Below are 23,806 nucleotides of genomic sequence, written 5' to 3'. Positions count from 1 at the left end.
TAGCTATTATTACAGACAAAACCATAGATTATAGCTATTATTAAAGCCAAAACAATAGAGTATAGCTATTATTACAGACAAAACCATAGATTATAGCTATTATTAAAGCCAAAACAATAGAGTATAGCTATTATTACAGACAAAACAATAGATTATAGCTATTATTAAAGCCAAAACAATAGATTATAGCTATTATTACAGACAAAACAATAGATTATAGCTATTATCACAGACAAAACAATAGATTATAGCTATTATTACAGACAAACCATAGATTATAGCTATTATTACAGACAAAACAATAGATTATAGCTATTATTACAGACAAAACCATAGATTATAGCTATTATTAAAGCCAAAACAATAGAGTATAGCTATTATTACAGACAAAACAATAGATTATAGCTATTATTAAAGACAAAACAATAGATGATATCTATTATTACAGACAAAACCATAGATTATAGCTATTATTAAAGACAAAACAATAGATTATAGCTATTATTACAGACAAAACAATAGATTATAGCTATTATTAAAGACAAAACAATAGAGTATAGCTATTATTACAGACAAAACCATAGATTATAGCTATTATTAAAGACAAAACAATAGATTATAGCTATTATTACAGACAAAACAATAGATTATAGCTATTATTTCAGACAAAACAATAGAGTATAGCTATTATTTCAGACAAAACAATAGATTATAGCTATTATTACAGACAAAACAATAGATTATAGCTATTATTACAGACAAAACAATAGATTATAGCTATTACTACAGACAAAACAATAGATTACAGCTATTATTACAGACAAACCATAGATTATAGCTATTATTACAGACAAAACCATATATTACAGCTATTATTGCAGACAAAACAATAGATTACAGCTATTATTGCAGACAAACCATAGATTATAGCTATTATTACAGACAAAACAATAGCTTAGAGCTATTATTACAGACAAAACAATAGATTATAGCTATTATTGCAGACAAAACAATAGATTACAGCTATTATTGCAGACAAACCATAGATTATAGCTATTATTACAGACAAAACAATAGCTTAGAGCTATTATTACAGACACTGTAGCTAGTGTGCCATAATGGATTTCACTTTTTTTTCAGTTAAATACAGCTTCTCTGTTGACGTTGTCAAAGTGATGTCAAGAATGTTCCAGCGATTTATGGACCTTTGTGTGTATGTAGACTTCTACTGTTAGTTCACAGTTTATAAACCTCTATCATTTGCACTTTATCGAACCAATTATCAATCCTGTGTCACTCTGAAAAGACTGTTACAAGTTGTGTTGTTGGTGGCACTACTTTTGTAGTGGTCATGAGTCATGTCACCTAAAGTCACCACCAATGTGAACTAGAAAGGTTTGCTAAAAAAAGGGTTCTCGTGTTAAGCAAGTCATGGTTTTACAGAATGCCCTGTGTCTACCTTCAATGATGCAGAATCTTAAAGGGCGTCTGAACCTGATTTAAACGATTAGAACGGCTGAGCCTTGTTTAGGATCTGGTTCAATAATAAATGCTAACAGCCATGACTGGATTCAAACGTGAGCCCTGTGTCTCGTGTGTTTGTTCGCAGTCGGGAAGAGATTTGCTTCAGCTGGCTGGTGTGCAAATGTGGCAAAGTTGGTTTGACTTAGGATGACATGTCTCTGGGGCTAGTTAGGGACTGTCAATAAATTAATTATACAATGTAAATGAGACATTATTTTCATGTTGCACACCTTTTAGCTTTCTCAATAAATGCTTTACATATTTGCATATGATTTTCTACAATTTATAGTTGGTTTTAGGTTTTTAAGTCATTGAAATTTGTAGCTATTGGAATTTTAACATTGTCCCATGTACATTGCGTAATTGACCTATGGTCCCTAATGAGCCCCACAGGGATATCCAAAGTGCAACCACATTTACCTCCGAACTGATGGTTACTTGTGTGCTGTCAGCTGTGGGCAGGATTGAAATTAATCCAACCTTCATTTATGTTGTGACATACTGAAGTGAAAAACTCTGTTTTGGATGAGACTGACTTTATGACCAAAATGATCCTATTTACATTTACATTTAAGTCATTTAGCAGACGCTCTTATCCAGAGCGACTTACAAATTGTAGTCAGTTTTGACAGTAGAATACATGTTTCTGACTCATATCGATGCACATAGGCTGTTTTCTGAATGAGAAGGTTTTTCGGTGAAGTTGCTCTTTAACATTATATTTCCTCCTCAACCACAGGTTTCCCCAACAAGGAAAATAAATTGATACTATTAATAATAATAAGTTGATATTAAGTTGATACTATTCAAAGTTCCACATATTGGTGATCTGACTGACATTGGCTATTTATACTTAGTTTGTTTATTAAGCTAACTTGCCCCTTTGAGAAAATGTTCACTACTCCCTCTTATTGAAGTGATCCATTAAAATAATTTGCCATCCAAGCAGTTAGCACTTACAATACCTTGGCTCCCACAGGCCCACCCCCAGAGCCGGCCCTAGGCCCACCCCCAGAGCCAGCCCTAGGCCCACCCCCAGAGCAGACCCTAGGCCCACCCCCAGAGCCGGCCCTAGGCCCACCCCCAGAGCCAGCCCTAGGCCCACCCACAGAGCCGGCCCTAGGCCCACCCCCAGAGCCGGCCCTAGGCCCACCCCCAGAGCAGACCCTAGGCCCACCCCCAGAGCAGACCCTAGGCCCACCCCCAGAGCCGGCCCTAGGCCCACCCACAGAGCCGGCCGCGGTGCAATGTGAGTCCCTCTGTCTCCTTGGTGATCAACCCCAGGTGCCCTTGTGTGGGTGCTCCTGGACTGCCTCACCAGCTGGAAGAGCGTTAGTCGACCACAGTGCTACAACGTAACCTGCTTTGATATTTGCTTGGTGGATGTTTTGTTCATGTATTTTTTATTGTTAGAAGAAGACGAAAGTTATAGAGTGGTGGTTAGAGTGGTGTGTGCGTGCGTGCGAGCGTGCGTGCGTGCGTGCGTGTGTGCGTGCGTGTGTGCGTGTGTGTGTGTGCGTGCATGCGTATATTTTCAAGGGTGTACTTTGTATGTGAGCATGTATGGGTTGACTGGCATTGAAGAGGGATAGTACTGTAGCACCATCATGATCGATCTACTTTCCCAGTTTGTTAGAAATGCATCTACCTTTTGATTGTCAAGTGCTGGCCAATCTTTGAGTCTGCTCGTCAACAGAAATTAGGTCTGCATTTCAAAAGGAAATAGCACTCTTCGCCACGCATCCAATCAGCACTCAGACTCTTCTGAAGCACACTCCAGTGCACATGGAGTCTTCAGACCCAGGCAGCTCTATATTATTAGAATAGACATATACACACTGCACTGTACATCATTCATTTCTGAAGATCGGCACAGTCAAAGGACAATGTCAAGATGAATTGTAATATTGTACCACTTTCAGTTTTCAGGCTTTAGGTTTGTGTTGTTCTGTGTGTCTCCCTCTTAGCTGGCAACAACTAAGCAGGTCTACCCCAGGAGTCACACACTCTTCAATGTCCCCTGCACCACTTCCTAGAGAAATAGGTGAGTGTCCTCCGATTTCTATGCCATATCTTTAGAAGTGCATTCCTTAACATTCCCTGCTTTTTAAAGGGAAATTTCACTACCGAAATCAAAGTTTATGAGCTGTTTTCAAATGTCAAAAGTAATCTAATGTACTGAACTAAACTCTAATGTACTGAACTTTACTCTACTGTGCTCTACTGCATTGTACTCTGCTGTGCTCTACTGCTTTGTACTCTGCTGTGCTCTACTGCTTTGTACTCTACTGTGCTCTACTGCATTGTACTCTGCTGTACTCTACTGCATTGTACTCTGCTGTGCTCTACTGCCTTGTACTCTGCTGTACTCTACTGCATTGTACTCTGCTGTGCTCTACTGCATTGTACTCTGCTGTACTCTACTGCATTGTACTCTGCTGTGCTCTACTGCATTGTACTCTGCTGTGCTCTACTGCCTTATACTCTGCTGTACTCTACTGCATTGTACTCTGCTGTGCTCTACTGCATTGTACTCTGCTGTACTCTACTGCATTGTACTCTGCTCTGCTCTACTGCATTGTACTCTGCTGTGCTCTACTGCATTGTGCTCTGCTGTGCTCTACTGCATTTTACTCTGCTGTGCTCTACTGCATTTTACTCTGCTGTGCTCTACTGCTTTTTACTCTGCTGTGCTCTACTGCATTTTACTCTGCTGTGCTCTACTGCATTGTACTCTGCTGTGCTCTACTGCATTGTACTCTGCTGTGCTCTACTGCATTTTACTCTGCTGTGCTCTGCTCTGCTCTACTGCATTGTACTCTGCTCTGCTCTGCTCTACTGCATTGTACTCTGCTGTGCTCTACTGCATTATGCTCTGCTGTGCTCTACTGCATTATACTCTGCTGTGTTCTGCTGTGCTCTACTGCATTGTACTCTGCTGTGCTCTACTGTGCTGCGATGTCCAAACTTGTGAAACGTGAAGAATGACATTCATATCCATAATTAGGCAACCCATGATGTAATTCTGTTACCGTAATTCCGTAATTCTGTTACCGGATGTAAATCCACTTCCCTTACTGTAGTTCAATAACCAAAAGATATGGTTTCAAACTCAAGGTGTCATGTCATACCTGACAGCCCATTCTTTCTGCAGACATATTTGAATCTTAATTCCGAGTTGCATAAAAACAAGAGGGAGATTTTCCCGTGATTCGGTTAACTAAGTTTGCATTTGCATAGAGTTGTATGGTTTGGTAAACTTTAAAATCAATGGTATTTGTTTGGCTTTTTAAAGTGAAAAACTGAGTCTCGGGCGTAATTGCGTTATTGTGGAATTGCCCTTATAAACTTGATAATATTGGTTAGTAACAGGGCATTTCAAATGTCTTGTTCTGTGTAACACCCTCCAGCTGTCGTCCATCTTCCCCATTATCCACTGTGTATTTATACCTGTGTTCTCTGTTTGTCTGTGGCCATTTCGTTTTGTTCGTAGAACCTACCAGAGTTTTGTTTCCCTGCTCCCACCTGTTCCTTGCTCCTGTTTTCTAGTTTCCTGGTTCTGACCGTTCTGCCTGCCCTGAGCCTGCCTGCCATCCTGTACCTTTGCCCCACTACTCTGGATTAACGACCTCTGCCTGAACTGACCCTGAGCCTGCCTGCCGTCCTGTACCTTTGCCCCTGTTGTTGTAATAAACATTGTTACTTCGACACAGTCTCCATCTGGGTCTTACCTTAAAAGTGATAGAGGTTTTGTATTGGTTTTTCCATGCTGACGCAGCCCAATTACAGTGCCACTTCATGTGTTGCCTTGTATGTGTTTGTGATTGAACTGAATAACGTTGTAGAAATTTAAACCATACACTCTTTGACACAATCCCTGACTCCAATTGTCTCAAGGCCTAATGTTTTTTGTACACTGAGTGTGCAAAACATTAGAAACACCTGCTCTTTCCATGTCGGACTGACCAGGTGAATCCAGGTGAAAGCTATGATCCCTTATTGATGTCACCTGATAAATCCACTTCGATCTGTGTATATAGTGGGGCAAAAAAGTATTTAGTCAGCCACCAATTGTGCAAGTTCTCCCACTTAAAAATATGAGAGAGGCCTATAATTGTCATCATAGGTACACTTCAACTATGACGGACAAAATTAGGAAAAGAAATCCAGAAAATCACATTGTAGGATTTTTTATGAATTTATTTGCAAATTATGGTGGAAAATAAGTATTTGGTCACCTTCAAACAAGCAAGATTTCTGGCTCTCACAGACCTGTAACTTCTTCTTTAAGAAGCTCCTCTGTCCTCCACTCACTTGATGATCTTTATGGCCTTCCTGTAACATCGGGTGGTGTAGGTGTCCTGGAGGGCAGGTAGTTTGCCCCCGGTGATGCGTTGTGCAGACCTCACTACCCTCTGGAGAGCCTTACGGTTGAGGGCAGAGCAGTTGCCGTACCAGGCGGTGATACAGCCCGCCAGGATGCTCTCGATTGTGCATCTGTAGAAGTTTGTGAGTGCTTTTGGTGACAAGCCGAATTTCTTCAGCCTCCTGAGGTTGAAGAGGCGCTGCTGCGCCTTCTTCACGATGCTGTCTGCGTGAGTGGACCAATTCAGTTTGTCTGTGATGTGTATGCCGAGGAACTTAAAACTTGCTACCCTCTCCACTACTGTTCAATCGATGTGGATAGGGGGGTGTTCCCTCTGCTGTTTCCTGAAGTCCACAATCATCTCCTTAGTTTTGTTGACGTTGAGTGTGAGGTTATTTTCCTGACACCACACTCCGAGGGCCCTCAACTCCTCCCTGTAGGCCGCCTCGTCGTTGTTGGTAATCAAGCCTACCACTGTTGTGTCGTCCGCAAACTTGATGATTGAGTTGGAGGCGTGCATGGCCACGCAGTCGTGGGTGAACAGGGAGTACAGGAGAGGGCTCAGAACGCACCCTTGTGGGGCCCCAGTGTTGAGGATCAGAGGGGAGGAGATGTTGTTACCTACCCTCACCACCTGGGGGCGGACCGTCAGGAAGTCCAGTACACAGTTGCACAGGGCGGGGTCGAGACCCAGGGTCTCGAGCTTGATGACGAGCTTGGAGGGTACTATGGTGTTGAATGCCGAGCTGTAGTCGATGAACAGCATTCTCACATAGGTATTCCTCTTGTCCAGATGGGTTAGGGCAGTGTGCAGTGTGGTTGAGATTGCATCGTCTGTGGACCTATTTGGGCGGTAAGCAAATTGGAGTGGGTCTTGGGTGTCAGGTAGGGTGGAGGTGATATGGTCCTTGACTAGTCTCTCAAAGCACTTCATGATGACGGAAGTGAGTGCTACGGGGCGGTAGTCATTTAGCTCAGTTACCTTAGCTTTCTTGGGAACAGGAACAATGGTGGCCCTCTTGAAGCATGTGGGAACAGCAGACTGGTATAGGGATTGATTGAATATGTCCGTAAACACACCGGCCAGCTGGTCTGCGCATGCTCTGAGGGCGCGGCTGGGGATGCCGTCTGGGCCTGCAGCCTTGCGAGGGTTAACACGTTTAAATGTCTTACTCACCTCGGCTGCAGTGAAGGAGAGACCAAATGTTTTCGTTGCAGGCCGTGTCAGTGGCACTGTATTGTCCTCAAAGCGGGCAAAAAAGTTATTTAGTCTGCCTGGGAGCAAGACATCATGGTCCGTGACTGGGCTGGATTTCTTCCTGTAGTCCGTGATTGACTGTAGACCCTGCCACATGCCTCTTGTGTCTGAGCCGTTGAATTGAGATTCTACTTTGTCTCTGTACTGAAGCTTAGCTTGTTTGATAGCCTTGCGGAGGGAATAGCTGCACTGTTTGTATTCGGTCATGTTACCAGACACCTTGCCCTGATAAAAGCAGTGGTTCGCACTTTCAGTTTCACGCGAATGCTGCCATCAATCCACGGTTTCTGGTTAGGGAATGTTTTCATCGTTGCTATGGGAACGACATCTTCAACGCACGTTCTAATGAACTCGCACACCGAATCAGCGTATTTGTCAATGTTGTTATCTGACGCAATACGAAACATATTCCAGTCCACGTGCTGGAAGCAGTCTTGGAGTGTGGAGTCAGCTTGGTCGGACCAGCGTTGGACAGACCTCAGCGTGGGAGCCTCTAGTTTTAGTTTCTGTCTGTAGGCAGGGATCAGCAAAATGGAGTCGTGGTCAGCTTTTCCGAAAGGGGGGCGGGGCAGGGCCTTATATGCGTCGCGGAAGTTAGAGTAACAATGATCCAAGGTTTTTCCACCCCTGGTTGCGCAATCGAAATCCTGATTAAATTTAGGGAGTCGTGTTTTCAGATTAGCCTTGTTAAAATCCCCAGCTACAATGAATGCAGCTTCCGGATAAATGGTTTCCAGTTTGCAAAGAGTTAAATAAAGTTAGTTCAGAGCCATCGATGTGTCTGCTTGGGGGGGATATATACGGCTGTGATTATAATTGAAGAGAATTCTCTTGGTAGACAATGCGGTCTACATTTGACTGTGAGGAATTCTAAATCAGGTGAACAGAAGGATTTGAGTTCCTGTATGTTTCTTTCATCACACCATGTCTCGCTAGTCATAAGGCATACGCCCCCGCCCCTCTTCTTACCAGAAAGGTGTTTGTTTCTGTCGGCGCGATGCGTGGAGAAACCAGCTGGCTGCACCGCTTCGGATAGCGTCTCTCCAGTGAGCCATGTTTCCGTGAAGCACAGAACATTACAGTCTCTGATGTCCCTCTGGAATGCTACCCTTGCTCGGATTTCATCAACCTTGTTGTCTAGAGACTGGACATTGGCAAGAAGAATGCTAGGGAGTGGTGCGCGGTATGCTCGTCTCCGGAGTCTGACCAGAAGACCGCCGCGTTTCCCTCTTTTTCGGAGTCGTTTTTTTGGGTCGCTGCATGCGATCCATTCCGTTGTCCTGTTTGTAAGGCAGAACACAGGATCCACGTCGCGAAAAACATATTCTTGGTCGTACTGATGGTGAGTCTTCTCGACTGTATGTAATGAAACCTAAGATGACCTGGGGTACTAATGTAAGAAATAACACGTAAAAAAACAAAAAACTGCATAGTTTCCTAGGAACGCGAAGCGAGGCGGCCATCTCTGTCGGCGCCGGAAGTACTAGCACTGTCGACGATTTACGCTCTTCCAGTTGGTGAGGTAGTCAAGGAGCACCTGCCCACGGGCCTCTAGGGATGAATATTTTCCCAAAAATCTACCAAGTTTCAATACCGGGAATAATTCATATTTATCTCGAGAGTACTGGGAAATACCGGAAAAATCAGAAGTGTTTAAAACCATGATAGGGTCACTCAGGGTTCTCCCAAAATAAGATGGTCGCTGTGCCACATTGCCGCCTTGGCTGTGCCACTATGTAAAGATATCACATCAAGTGAAACTGATATTTAGTAATGACAGAATAACTTTGAGACAGGAGACAGGATCTTGGGTTTCAGTGGGAAACTGGGACTATAGGAAAATAGCCTAGGCTCTATATAAGGCTACTATGCGAGTCAATAGATAAATAATACAGTTGATTTAGGCTACATTACTGCTAAATATTCCTGATCCGTGATAGATGAGCTGTCACTTCCACTTGTCCAGCCAGAGATCAATGAACCAAATATACAGGCATTCATTGAAACAAAATCACATTGATTATCAGACAAGTCACAGCTTTTGACCAGGAGTAGGACAAGCTACTGCACGAGTGAAGAGCCAAGTCCACTTGTATAACATACTAGCAAAATGTTCTGATCACTTTCATTGTTAACAAATATCCAAATGGATATTCAGTGAAAACATTGATTTGATTTAGCGAGACAAGTCCCCCAGGTTCTCCTCAAAGCACCGCGAGGGCGCTGTCCCAATCAAAACGGTGCTGCAATTATAATCTAGATGACCATTTTCTGTAAAGCAACAATTTGATACAAGCCTTCAATTGAATTAGCCTACTTTATTCCAATATTTTCATCATTCAGTTGACCATAACTACGGTGAGTTTTCCTCTCTCTCTGCTCTTTTTCTATGGCCCAATGGCTGTTTCCTTGTCTCTTCGCTGCTGCCAGCCTCCACCACGTTGTTCTCAACACCACTTTATGTTTTCTAGAAATCAGTCTTTTTTCAGGCTCATTTCAATTCTGTTATGTCGGACCAGGCCTGGGCTCGTTCTTTAGCTCACCAGGTTTGTGTCGGACCGGGATGTAGAATTCTCATCAGAACTAAAAATTAAACTGCATTCAAGTCTCGTGTGCAGTCCGGCCGTGTCAATTATGTGTGTGCTTTGAATTGATGGCGACTTTGTGTGAAGTAAATACTCTATAGGTTAAAGGCTTCCACACAACAACCTGGTTGGATAATATGCAAAAAAATGTTTTGCCAATCTGCTTCTGCACATGTTGTGTATTTTGTGGAATTTCATTAGTGCAACATTGGGGGGAAACCAGGGTGGGTCTGGTGGAGCCAGATGCACACTGGAATACTGTAGCTGCTTGGACGGGGAAAAGGTCATGGGTCACATAAATAAAAAGGAGGGAGAGAGAAGTGAAGAGGAAAACTAGGTATTATTAGCTGACGTCAGTCACATCACCATCATGTGGAACTGAAATGGTACCGTTTTCTTACTTTCCTTATTGGGGAGACCTGTGGTCTCACCTCAAGCTGAACTTCGGCAAGACGGAGCTGCTCTTCCTCCCGGGGAAGGACTGCCCGTTCCATGATCTCGCCATCACGGTTGACAACTCCATTGTGTCCTCCTCCCAGAGCGCTAAGAACCTTGGCGTGATCCTGGACAACACCCTGTCGTTCTCAACTAACATCAAGGCGGTGGCCCGTTGATCATCAAGGCGGTGGGGAGGAGAGGGGGGAGCTGCAGGGGAGGAGGGAGGAGAGGGAGGAGGAGAGACACAGGGCCGTAGGGGAGGAGGGAGGAGAGGGAGGAGGAGAGACAGAGCCGCAGGGGAGGAGGGAGGAGAGGGAGGAGGAGAGACAAAGCCGCAGGGGAAGAGGGAGGAGAGGGAGGAGGAGAGACAGAAAATACACCAAATCTAGTAGGCCCGTTCCTGTAGGTTCATGCTCTACAACATCCGCAGAGTACGACCCTGCCTCACACAGGAAGCGGCACAGGTCCTAATCCAGGCACTTGTCATCTCCCATCTGGATTACTGCAACTCGCTGTTGGCTGGGCTCCCTGCCTGTGCCATTAAACCCCTACAACTCATCCAGAACGCCGCAGCCCGTCTGGTGTTCAACCTTCCCAAGTTCTCTCACGTCACCCCGCTCCTCCGCTCTCTCCACTGGCTTCCAGTTGAAGCTCGCATCCGCTACAAGACCATGGTGCTTGCCTACGGAGCTGTGAGGACGGCACCTCAGTACCTCCAGGCTCTGATCAGGCCCTACACCCAAATAAGGGCACTGCGTTCATCCACCTCTGGCCTGCTCGCCTCCCTACCACTGAGGAAAACCAGCCCAGTCAAAACTGTTCGCTGCTCTGGCTCCCCATTGGAACAAACTCCCTCACGACGCCAGGACAGCGGAGTCAATCAAAACAGCCTTTAAGGAATACCTAGGATAGGATAAAATAATCCTTCTCACCCCCCTTAAAATATGTAGATGCACTATTGTAAAGTGGCTGTTCCACTGATGTCATAAGGTGAAACATGTATTCTAAATGACTAGAAGAGTCTAAAAAAACTTCTCATTTAGAAAACAGACTCAGAAACAATGTCAAAACTGTAAATAGGATCATTTTGGTCATAATGTCAGTCTCATCCAAAACAGAGTTTTTCACTTCAGTATGTCACAACATAAATGAAGGTTGGATTAATTTCAATCCTGCCCACAGCTGACAGCACACAAGTAACCATCAGTTCGGAGTGCAGCTGCACGCCACCTGATCGTAGTTAGAAGACTCAAGAGGCAAAGCACAGGCACATTGGGAGTGGCTAACAAGCTGCTGCATGGTTAGAAAACCAGGCCTACATGGAATACAAAAGAGCTAGCTGAAGTTTTTAATCTGATAATGTTCCACGTTCTTACCTCCACACCAGTCAGGAAAGAGTGCTTTGTCCTGCAAACAAATGATATACTGAAAAATATGATATGCAACATTTCTCATTAGCTGGCTAGCCAGATCGCCAATTCAGGATTTTAAAACTGAGAGGTTCTTCATAATTGACACATTACTGAATTAACTAGTTAATTTAACTTTGGTTGCTCGCCTAAACAGCTGACGAGATTGCTTGCTATCGGTAGTGTTCAACGTTTGCTAATTAGCTTGGCTAGTGGGCTGATGTCAAAAACACACGCTCAGCATTACATGCCCCAATGATCAAATGGAACATTCATATGAAAGTCATTTGTTGAACATTTTAACATCATATGTATTACAAACTGTTTGGGGTTTTAGGCTGGGTTTCTGTACAAGCACTTTGTGACATCTGCTGATGTAAAATGGGCTGTATAAATACATGTGATTGATTGAATAAATAACCGTTATACTCATGTTATACTCATGTTATACTTATGTTATACTTATGTTATACTCAGCGTTATACTCATATCTCATGAAGTTGTTGTTTAGATATATTCTAGCTAGATAGTGTTCTCCCAAGAAATTTTAGAATGAGAGTGCCTTGATGTCATCACTCTGGGCATCATGTGACACAAAGTTTATCCTAATGAATGGAGATTCCCATCTGAAGCCAAATAATTGTGGTTAGTAATACAACGACAGGCGGAACATTTGTCTAAAATACACACCCACACGCACTTTTTGAATGATCAAATGCACATTCCACAGTTGTAAATGTTAGGGATTTCTGAACATTTGCTCACAAATCATTCTGCATTTGTTCAAATGGTAGTTTTATTTGTGAGCTATGTTGAATACATTTACAGTTCATGGATTTATGTGTGACTTATGGTGAATATTTGTGAAATATTTGTACATATTCACAGATTATGGATTATTTTTGAAATATTTGTACATATTTACGGATTGTGTTTTTATTTACAAAATATTTGTATATATTCACAGATCACTAGTTTTATTTGCAAATCATGTTGAATAATCGTACAGATCATGTTGAATATACGCACAGATCATGTTGAATATACGCACAGATCATGTTGAATATACGCACAGATCATGTTGAATATACGCACAGATCATGTTGAATATACGCACAGATCATGTTGAATATACGCACAGATCATGTTGAATATACGCACAGATCATGTTGAATATACGCACAGATCATGTTGAATATACGCACAGATCATGTTGAATATACGCACAGATCATGTTGAATATACGCACAGATCATGTTGAATATACGCACAGATCATGTTGAATATACGCACAGATCATGGTAGACACACTTACAGAATAAAGAAACAAATCTAACTCCATACAGAATCCCCTCTGAGGCTGGTGTGAACGACGCTGGGGGGAGGAGACAGAGTCGCAGGGGAGGAGGGAGGAGAGGGAGGAGAGGGGGGAGGAGGAGACACAGAGCCGCAGGGGAGGAGGGAGGAGAGGGAGGAGAGGGAGGAGGAGAGACACAGAGCCGCAGGGGAGGAGGGAGGAGAGGGAGGAGAGGAGGGAGGAGAGACAGAGCCGCAGGGGAGGAGGGAGGAGAGGGAGGAGAGGGGGAGGAGAGGGGGCGCCGCAGGGGAGGAGGGAGGAGAGGGAGGAGAGGGGGAGGAGAGGGGGAGCTGCAGGGGAGGAGGGAGGAGAGGGAGGAGGAGAGACACAGGGCCGTAGGGGAGGAGGGAGGAGAGGGAGGAGGAGAGACAGAGCCGCAGGGGAGGAGGGAGGAGAGGTTGGAGGAGAGACAAAGCCGCAGGGGAAGAGGGAGGAGAGGGAGGAGGAGAGACAGAAAATACACCAAATCTAGTAGGATTTATTCTAATGCAGAAGGCTGGAGGACGCTTGTGTATAATCCCTGTGGAGAGGGAAAAGGGCCCGGCACTGATACAGAGAGAGAGAGAGACAGACACCGGTCATATTGGAAGTGACACAGGAGAGAGGGAGACTGGTGTGCTGCCTGAGAAAGGGCTGCCGGGCCAGTTTACTAGGCTAAATGAGCTTCTTGGCAGTGTTGTGACCAGGCTAGAGGTGGTGTGCTGATTGTAGAGCACACTTTGTTATGGGGGAGACAAAATGTCAGGGGCCAGTGCTCTTCTGGCAAATCTTGGTTTGTTTACTAATGTGACTTATATGACTCTTCTCTTCCCTCTCTTCTACCCTCACCTCTCCTCCAGTCTTCACTTGCCCTTGTTTTTTCTTTGATTTCCTCTCTGTTAGTCTGTTCTTCTCCCATCTCCTCTCTCCCCTGTCCCCCTCTCCTTCATTCTCCCATCTCCTCCTCTCTCCCCTGTCCCCATCTCCTTCATTCTCCCATCTCCTCCTCTCTCCCCTGTCCCCCTCTCCATCATTCTCCCATCTCCTCCTCTCTCCCCTGTCCCCCTCTCCGTCATTCTCCCATCTCCTCATCTCTCCCCTGTCCCCCTCTCCTTCATTCTCCCATCTCCTCCTCTCTCCCCTGTCCTTCATTCTCCCATCTCCTCCTCTCTCCCTGTCCCCCTCTCCTTCATTCTCCCATCTCCTCTGTTCTGTTCTGTCCCCCTCTCCTTAATTCTCCCATCTCCTCCTATCTCCCCTGTCCCCCTTTCCTTCATTCTCCCATTTCCTCCTCTCTCCCCTGTCCCCCTTTCCTTCATTCTCCCATCTCCTCCTCTCTCCCCTGTCCCCCTCTCCTTCATTCTCCCATCTCCTCCTCTCTCCCTGTACCCCTTTCCTTCATTCTCCCATCTCCTCCTCTCTCCCCTGTCCCCCTCTCCTTCATTCTCCCATCTCCTCCTCTCTCCCCTGTCCCCCTCTCCTTCATTCTCCCATCTCCTCCTCTCTCCCCTGTCCCCCTTTCCTTCATTCTCCCATCTCCTCCTCTCTCCCCTGTCTCCCTCTCCTTCATTCTCCCATCTCCTTCTCTCTCCCCTGTCCCCCTTTCCTTCATTCTCCCATCTCCTCCTCTCTCCCCTGTCCCCCTTTCCTTCATTCTCCCATCTCCTCCTCTCTCCATTGTCCCCCTCTCCTTTGTTGTGGTTTTAGCTGGCGATGTGGGGCTTGGGGAGCCACTGGAAGCAGTACTGGCATCTGCTGGAGAGCTTGGTGAGCCGCCAGTGGTCATCCCTTTGGCAACCAGTCGTGCCGTTGGATTTATCTCCAAAAGGTCAGCTGATGCCCTCTCTGGGGGTTAAACAAGTGGGCACAGCCTCCTTGGCCTGGTATGGCGCTCTCCTTTCCTCTCTTCCAGGTTGACTACCATGCATACCTTCTAAGATCCTGGCATTTTAAAGCACCAGGCATGGCACAGGAGACCTGGGAGCCAGCACCATGAAATGCCACCCAGCTCTCATTGGCTAGGGGAAACATGCCTCCGAGGAGTGGAGAAGAAGGGACGGGAGAGATGGAGAGAGATGAGTGCGATGGAAGAGGGAGTTGTAGATGGATGACTTGAGAGAGAGAAAAAGTCTCATCCCAGTCTGGCTGGTGGGTTGACACTTGGACAAGGAGAGGCGAGATAATGTTTGATATTGTCTAAGCTTTCTGGGGACCAGCATCCCTGTCATTGAACAGTGTGTGGTTAGAGCAATAACTGTATCTATGAATAGACAAAGCCATCAATCACATGAGACCATTCATTCCTAAGTGAACACTAAATAGCGCATTGAAGCCAAATGTAGTGTGTTAAGATGGCGAGTCATGGAGACAGAAGATGCGCAGTTTGAGCAACTCCAGGAAATGACTTTGCAGGCTAGCAATAACAGGGATGCTGGATTCCACGCCCCAAGATTGCTTCGATCACGTGGACTGGGATATGTTCTTGATATTATCGGACAACAACATTGATGTATACACTGATTCGGTGAGCGAGGTTACTAGCAAGTGTATCAGTGCTGTTGTACCCACGGTGACTATTAAAACTTTCCCCAACCAGAAACCATGGATTGATGGCAGCATTCTGCACAAAACTGAAAGTGTGAACCACTGCTTTTAATCAGGGCAAGGCGACCGGAAACATGACCAAATACAAACAGTGTAGCTATTCCCTTCGCAAGGCAATCAAACAAGCAAAGCGTCAGTATAGAGACAAAGTAGAGTCGCAATTCAATGGCTCAGACACGAGTCGTACATGGCAGGGTCTACAGTCAATCACGGATTACAAAAAGAAAACCAGCCCCGTCGCAGACATCGACGTCTTGCTCCCAGACAAATTAAACAAATTCTTTGCTCGTGTTGAGGACAATACAGGGCCTCTGACACGGCCCGCTACCAAAACCTGCGGGCTCTCCTTCACTGCGGCCAATGTGCGTAAAACATTAAACATGTTAACCCTCGCAGGAGTGCCGGCCCAGATGGCATCCCTAGCCATGTCCTCAGAGCATGCGCAGACCAGCTGGCTGGTGTGTTTACGGACATATTCAATCAATCCCTATTCCAGTCTGCTGTTCCCACATGCTTCAAGAGGGCCACCATTATTCCTGTTCCCAAGAAAGCTAAGGTAACTGACTATCGCCCCGTAGCACTCACTTCCGTCATCATGAAGTGCTTTGAGAGACTAGTCAAGGATCATATCACCTCCACCCTACCTGACACCCTAGACCCACTCCAATTTGCTTAATGGCCCAATAGGTCCACAGACGACGCAATCACAATCACACTGCACACTGCCCTAACCCATCTGGACAAGAGGAACCTACGTAAGAATGCTGTTCATCGAGTACAGCTCAGCATTTAACACCATAGTGGCCTCCAAACTCGTCATTAAGCTTGAGACCCCGGGTCTCGACCCCGCCCTGTGCAACTGGATCCTGGGCTTTCTGACGGGTCGCCCCCAGGTGATGAGTGTAGGAAACAACATCTCTATCCCGCTGATCCTCAACACTGGGGCCCCACAAGGGTGCGTTCTCAGCCCTCTCCTGTACTCCCTGTTCACACATGACTGCGTGGCCATGCACGCTTCCAACTCAATCATCAAGTTTGCAGACGACACTACAGTGGTAGGCTTGATTACCAACAACAACGAGACGGCCTACAGGGAGGAGGTGAGGGCCCTCGGAGTGTGGTGTCAGGAAAATAACATCACACTCAACGTCAACAAAATAAAGGAGATGATCGTGGACTTCAGGAAACAGTAGAGGGAGCACCCCCCCCAACCCCCTATTCACATCAACGGGACAGTAGTCGAGAAGGTGGAAAGTTTTAAGTTTCTCAGCGTGGTGAAGAAGGTGCAGCAGCACCTCAGGAAGCTGAAGAAATTCTGCTTGTCACCAAAACAACTCACAAAGTTTTACAGATGCACAATCGAGAGCATCCTGTCGGGCTGTATCACCGTCTGGTATGGCAGCTGCTCCGCCCATAACCGTAAGGCTCACCAGAGGGTAGTGAGGTCTGCACAACGCATCACCGGGTGCAAACTACCTGCCCTCCAGGACACCTACAGCACCCGATGTCACAGGTAGGCCAAAAAGATCATCAAGGACAACAACCACCCGAGCCACTGCCTGTTCACCCCGCTAGAAGGCGAGGTCAGTAGAAGTGCATCAAAGCTGGGACAGAGAGACTGAAAAACTGCTTCTATCTCAAGGCCATCAGACTGTTAAATAGCCATCACTAACATTGAGGGGCTGCTGCCAACATACTGACTCAAATCTCTAGCCACTTTAATAATTAAGAATTGGATGCAACAAACTTGTCACTTATAAACAATGCCACTTTGTATAATGTTTACATACCCTACATTACTCATCTCATATGTATACCATCTACTGCATCTTGCCTATGCCGTTCGGCCATCGCTCATCCATATATTTATATGTACATATTCTTATTCACTCATTTACACTTGTGTGTATAAGGTAGTTGTTGTGAAATTGTTAGATTACTTGTTAGATATTACTGCTCGCTCAGAACTAGAAGCACAAGCATTTCACTACACTCGCATTAACATCTGCTAACCATGTGTATGTGACCAATTAAATGTGATTTGATTTAGCTCAGTGCTGCCCCCTCTTATTGAGTCACTCAAATTGAAGGCCGGCCCCGGGTACTGCAGGCTGCCATTAGCAACTAAATGATTCTTAGAACTTCTTCTATGATTTTTAAATAATCGGTTCAAGAACATACATCTGGTGTATTAGAAGCACTTATTGGTACCATGATTGTCTTCTAAACGTTTTATTTATTTACACAAAGATTGCCATCTTTCTATTCACTATAATGAGGGAACCTGTTTTCTGCTAACAATGCCTGCAGTACTCCGGTCGGCCTTCAACTTCCGTGCTTCAAATCAAATAAAATCACATTTTATTTGTCACGTGTCAAATACAACAGGTACCGTGAAATGCCTACTTACAAGCCCAACAATGCAGTTAAGAAAAATAAGAGTTAAGAAAATATTTACCAAAATAAAACAATGAAAGAGCAACAAAAAATAGCAAAAACAAGGTCATATAAAGGTGGGTACAGGTTAGTCGAGGTAATTGAGGTAATATGTACAGTACCTGTCAAAAGTTTGAACACACCTACTAATTCAAGGGTTTTTCTTTATTTTGTACTATTTCTACACTGTAGAATAATAGTGAAGACATCAAAACTATGAAGTAACACATATGGAATCATGTAGTAACCAAAAAAAGTGTTAAACAAATCAAAATAGATTTTAGATTCTTCAAAGTAGCCACCCTTTGCCTTGATAACAGCTTTGCACACTCTTGGCATTCTCTCAACCAGCTTCATGAGTTAGTCACCTGGAATGCATTTCAATTAACAGGTGTGCCTGGTATAGAGATCCTGGATGGCAGGAAGCTTAGCCCCAGGTTGGCCCCAGCTTGGCCCAAGTGATGTGCTTTGCCATACACACTACCCTCTGTAGCACCCTGTTGGTCGGAGGCCGAGCAGTTGCCATACCAGGCAGTGATGCAACCTGTCAAGATGCTCTTGATGGTGCAGCTGTAGGATCTGAGGATCTGAGAACTCATGCCAAAACTTTTCAGTCTCCTGAGGGGGAATAGGCATTATCGTGCCCTCTTTACGACTGTGTTGGTGTGATTGTTGGTGATGTAGACACCAAGGAACTTAAAGCTCTGTTCCACTACAGCCCTGTCGAGAATGGGGGCGTGCTCGGCCCTCCTCTTCCTGTAGTCCATGATCATCTCCTTTGTCTTGATCACGTTGAGGGAGAGGTTGTTGTCCTGACACCACACTGCCAGGTCTTTGACCACCTCCCTATAAGCTGTCTCATCATTGTCAGTGATCGACAAACTTAATGATGGTGTTGGAGTCGTGCTTGGCCACGCAGTCATGGATGAACAGAGAATACAGGAGGGGACTAAGCTCGCACCCCTGAGGGGCCCCCGTTTTGAGGATCAGCGTGGCAGGTGTGTTGTTGCTTACCCTTAGCACCTGGGGGTGGCCATTAGGAAGTCCAGGATCCAGTTGCAGAGGGAGGTGTTAAGTCCCAAGGTCCTTAGCTTAGTGATGAACTTTGAGGGCACTATGGTGTTGAACACTGAGATGTAGTCAATGAACAGCATTCTCATGTAGGTGATCATTTTGTCCAGGTGGGAAAGGGCAGTGTGGAGTGCAATTGAGATAGAGCCATCTGTGGATCTGTTGGGGCGGTATGCAAATGTGGAGTGGGTCTAGGGCTTCTGGGATGATGGTGTTGATGTGAGCCATAACCAGTCATTCAAAGCACTTCACGGCTACAGACATGAGCGCTATGAGCAGGTAGTCATTTAGGCAGGTTACCTTGTTCTTGGACACAGGGACAATGGTGGTCTGCTTAAAACATGTAGGTATTACAGACTCTGACAGGAACAGGTTGAAAATGTCAGTGAAGACACTTGCGAGTTGGTCAGCACATGCTCAGAGTATACGTCCTGGTAATCCATCTGGCCCACGGCCTTGTGAATGTTGCCCTGTTTAAAGATCTTACTCACATCGGCTATGGCGAGCGTGATCACACAGTCATCTTGAACAGTAGGTAGTCTCATGCATGCTTCAGTGTTGTTTGCCTCGAAGTGTGCATACAGAGGGGGCAGTCATTGTCCCCTGGGCTAGAGAGAACATGTCCAACACAGTATTTGCAATCGAGGGCACTGCTTTCATTTTTTAATATATTTTTTTATTTAAGAAACAAATGTTTTTAAATGTAGCTTACAGCACCTGGTATTCCCAGGTGGGACCCTGCAAAACTACCGAGATCAGATGAGATCAGGCATGCTCAGGGTGGTAGGACCACAAGCTTATTTTTTACCCCATTTTATCCCCAAATTACGACATTGGCTCATCGCTGCAAGTCCCCAATGGGCTCAGAAAAGGTGAAGGTCGAGTAATGCGTCCTCCAAATAATGACCCGCCTGGCCGCGCTACTTCTTATCACACTGCTCACTTAACCTGGAAGTCAGCCACACCAATGTGTCGGAGGAAACACTGTTCGAATGACCACCAAAGTCAGCTTGCAGGCACCCAGCCCTGCCACAAGGAGTCGTTAGAGCGTGATGAGCCAATGAAAGCTCACCTGTCCAAACCCTCCCCTACCACGGCTCCCAGTCACGGTTGGCTGTGACACAGCCTAGGATTGAACCCCAGGCTGCTGCGCCACTCAGGATCTTGTTTTCTGCTAACAATGCCTGCAGTAACCCAGTCTGCCTTTAACTTCCGTGCATCAATGAGAGGGGGCAGTCATTCTCCCCTGGGCTAGAGGGAACAACCCTGTATTTGTAATTGAGGGCACTGCCCTTCAAATAACAAGATCAACCCACTTCAGGACAAAAGCTATGTTTATAGATCTGTTGCAGTATTGTGACACGAGAACAGCGCATTAAAAACAAATCTCTTTTCCATCGAGTATCTCCACTAAATAGCCAATAATCCTCATATGTAGCCAAACAATGTTAGACAAGCTTGTAAATGTCACACTGTGCAGTGTTTATAGATATGTTGCAGTATTGTGACACAAGAACAGCTCATTAAAAACAAATCTCTTTTCCATCGAGTATCTCCACTAAATAGCCAATAATCCTCATCTGTAGCCAATCAACGTTAGACACGCTTGTAAATGTCACGCTGTGCAGAGGACCACAAATATTAAGAGTGCGCATTGCAGCGCTGCTACTGGCTATGACACGGAGAGACGTTAATCAATTGACCACTATAATATAACCATTCAACCAATTAGCTGCATGACAAATGTTTAATGCAGGGGTGTCAAACACAGGGGTGTTCAATCCTGCCCGCGGGTGGTTTAAATTAAACAATAGAATGAACATAGAAATTGGAGTTATATATCTGTCATTCTCATTGAAAGCAAGACGTCGTAGACCTGTTGTTCTATGTGTTCTATTTCTATGTTTAGATGGTACAATGATTCTCTACACAATGACTGCTTGTTTTGTCACATAAACTGAAATTAGACAAACTATTACATATTTAGCAACCAGGAAATGGCGGAGCGATTTCTGCATATTGCACCTTTAACCCATGGGGGGTGAACAAACTCAATATACTTTAAATTACAAAAACCAAATCGAAACTGTGTAGAAATGATAATAGGTCTACATGCAAACAGTTTCTTGACTGTGCCCAGCTCCCTAATAATCACCTAAATGAAAGCTAGACAGTCAGAGAGCATCGAAAATTCCAAAAACAATGGGAAAGGGGGATACTTAGTCAGTTATACAACGGAATGCCTTCAACTGAAATGTGTCTTCTGCATTAGAGAGGTGTGGGGGGCAGCCTTAATCAACATCCACATCTTCAGCGCCCAGGGAACAGTGGGTTAACTGCCTTGCTCGGGGGCAGAAGGACAGATTTTTACCTTTTCAACTAAGGGATTCAATCCAGCAACCTTTCAGTTACTGGCCTAACGCTCAAAGCACTAGGCTACCTGGATAGCTTTAGCTAATTTTGATGGCGAAAAAATATAAAACATTTCAGTGTGTCCCTTCAAACTTCGATTAAGACCGAATGCGGCTCTCTGCAAATTTAGCTTATTGGCTAATCTGACTTATTATAAAATGACAAGATCAATTGAGGTACCTATTAAGTTACATTTCCAGGTATCAATAATTATTTCAGACCATTATTTTTCAATAGATGGGTTAATGGTGCAATATGCAGAAAATGCTCCACCATTTCCTGGTTGATAAAATAAAGAAAAGTTTGCCTAATTTCAGTTTATGTGACAAAACAAGCAGTCATTGTGTAGGGAATCATCCAAACCACTGTGAAAAAAAATTCCATAACCAAAAATATAGTATTTTCAGCTGTTTGAAACTGGTGTACAAAACCGAAAGTAAAAGATGCAAAAATGAAACTGAAGAACAGGAAGCATAGAAATAGCACACATAGAACAACAGATCTACAGCTTCTTAGACTTCCTTTCGATGAGAATGACAGATCTATAACTCATATTTCTATGTACATTTGGTCAGGTCCCAAAAAAGTTACATATTGCAGCTTAAATACAATGTGTCTAAGAAAACAGCCACATTCACATGCACTCAGCAATGGCAATGTGAACTCCATATCCACATTATCCACATTACATATCCACATAAAAACTCCCAACACCTGCTCTGGTGACCGTATTTACAATGCTTATTGAAGCCCTGTGGCGCCACTGCAATTGGGGATCATATGTACAGCGCAGCAGTATTAGTTGGACAGGTGGTGTTACTTACGACAGTTTTCTTCATCGCTGTTATCAGAGCAGTCGTCGTCATCGTCACATCTCCAGAGAGTAGGTACACACCTTCCGTTCTTGCATTGAAACTGACCCGTTTCACAATCCGTATCCGTATGAGTCCCTGTATACCGAAGAAGATAAAGACGTAAAGATAAAGACGTAAATAAAACATTAAATCGTGTTCAATCTTTGATATTAATGTTGCATCGATCTACTGTTACAATAAAGGTTTAGAGAGTTCTGTTGATACAGTTGAAACATGGGTTAAATGTTGGATACGAAGTGATGGTTAATTGACCCTGATACAGTACATTGTTATTATGCTACAACACTGTATGGGGGGGAACAGAGTCTCTACGATGAGCAAAACATCAATTGACAACAGAAAGGGAAAGCAGGTTGAATTAAATTGGCACTTAAATGGGAATTATTTAAATCTCATCGTTTCAAATTGGAATGCAAAACTACAACTGTTAGACTAACAGCCATAATTTGTTTCTTTATTTTATTGTAGCCTAACTTAAGAATGTTTTGTTGTTGTTGTTGTGAATGTTGACAGCTGCCGTTCAACATAATGTAGCGTAGGCTACAACAGCCTTATAAACCAACTCAAATTATAATGCTGACTGAATAAAACATGTACAGTGAGCACCAGTGTATTGAATCAATTAGGAAATGTTGGAACAACACTGCAACCCCTTCCATTCCACGTATCCCTAGGTTTTTGTGAGTATGTGTATTGTGTCCCAAAGCTAGGTTACCTTCTCTTCCGTATGTCATTCAAGCACATGTTGGCTACCTCCCGCCTATTGTAATTTACCAGGCTCTCACGTCACCATAGACTGGGTTCATGTTGTGGAATAGGTAACCAACAGCAGAGCATAGGATGTGCTATAAAATAGTATTTAGTGCAGGTAAACTTATATCCACCTTTGTGATGACTATTGGTAATAGGAAGCGCATCTAGCGTATTCTACACGGGCTTCTTCAGTTCTGTCTGTAACCTCGCTTCCCCATTCGAAATGAAAAATATATCCCTCACCCATAATCAATGAGATTGAGAAAAATGCATTCTTACCTTGGGTGGAGTGGAGCTCCAATAGTAACACATGTAGGAGCATTAGCTTCCCGACTTCTGTCCACATCTTTAAAAGAAGAGGTGATTCGTAGTTATGTTCATAAAAAAATACTGAACGAAGCAAACCACCTCTTCCCTTCGCTATGCAACGCTCACTCGCTCTGCCTTGGCTTGGCTGATCGGCTCGAGACTCCCTGCCTCAGTAGCAATTTCAATCAATGACGTTTATGGGAGGGATTGAGCCTGCAGTAATGTAGTGAAACTGAGCACATGGAAACCATATCAGTCGATACAGCTGGCGAACTGACCTAGCATCTTCAAAGTACAGTATTAGGGTAGAAATCATTTCACTGAATATGTTCTCGATCTGTGTGTTTCCTAGAGATGATGTTTTCTTTTCCTATCCATCTATACTATTTGAGTAATAACCAGAATATTAGTTTTATTGAGCTGTGTGTGG

The 23,806-nt window shown here is 44.5% G+C and overlaps 1 protein-coding gene across 2 annotated transcripts in view; it reads right to left on the bottom strand.

The window, feature by feature from the left end:
• The window catches only part of LOC123996644 (low-density lipoprotein receptor-related protein 8-like), a 405,748-nt gene extending 382,213 nt beyond the window's left edge, over positions 1–23,535 (bottom strand). For both annotated transcript variants that reach the window (XM_046300197.1, XM_046300196.1), the window contains exons 1-2: positions 23,347–23,535; positions 22,264–22,389 (exon numbers count right to left, since the gene is read on the bottom strand). In XM_046300197.1, the coding sequence (XP_046156153.1) occupies positions 22,264–22,389; positions 23,347–23,413 (193 nt within the window). In that variant the 5' untranslated portion in view covers positions 23,414–23,535. The remainder of the gene's footprint in view (positions 1–22,263; positions 22,390–23,346) is intronic.
• Positions 23,536–23,806: the final 271 nt, after the last annotated feature.

Source organism: Oncorhynchus gorbuscha, linkage group LG15 (assembly GCF_021184085.1).
Source record: "Oncorhynchus gorbuscha isolate QuinsamMale2020 ecotype Even-year linkage group LG15, OgorEven_v1.0, whole genome shotgun sequence".
Classification (NCBI taxonomy): domain Eukaryota; kingdom Metazoa; phylum Chordata; class Actinopteri; order Salmoniformes; family Salmonidae; genus Oncorhynchus; species Oncorhynchus gorbuscha.
Note: the sequence above shows the minus strand (reverse complement) of the source record. Positions and strands in the feature narration are given on the sequence as shown.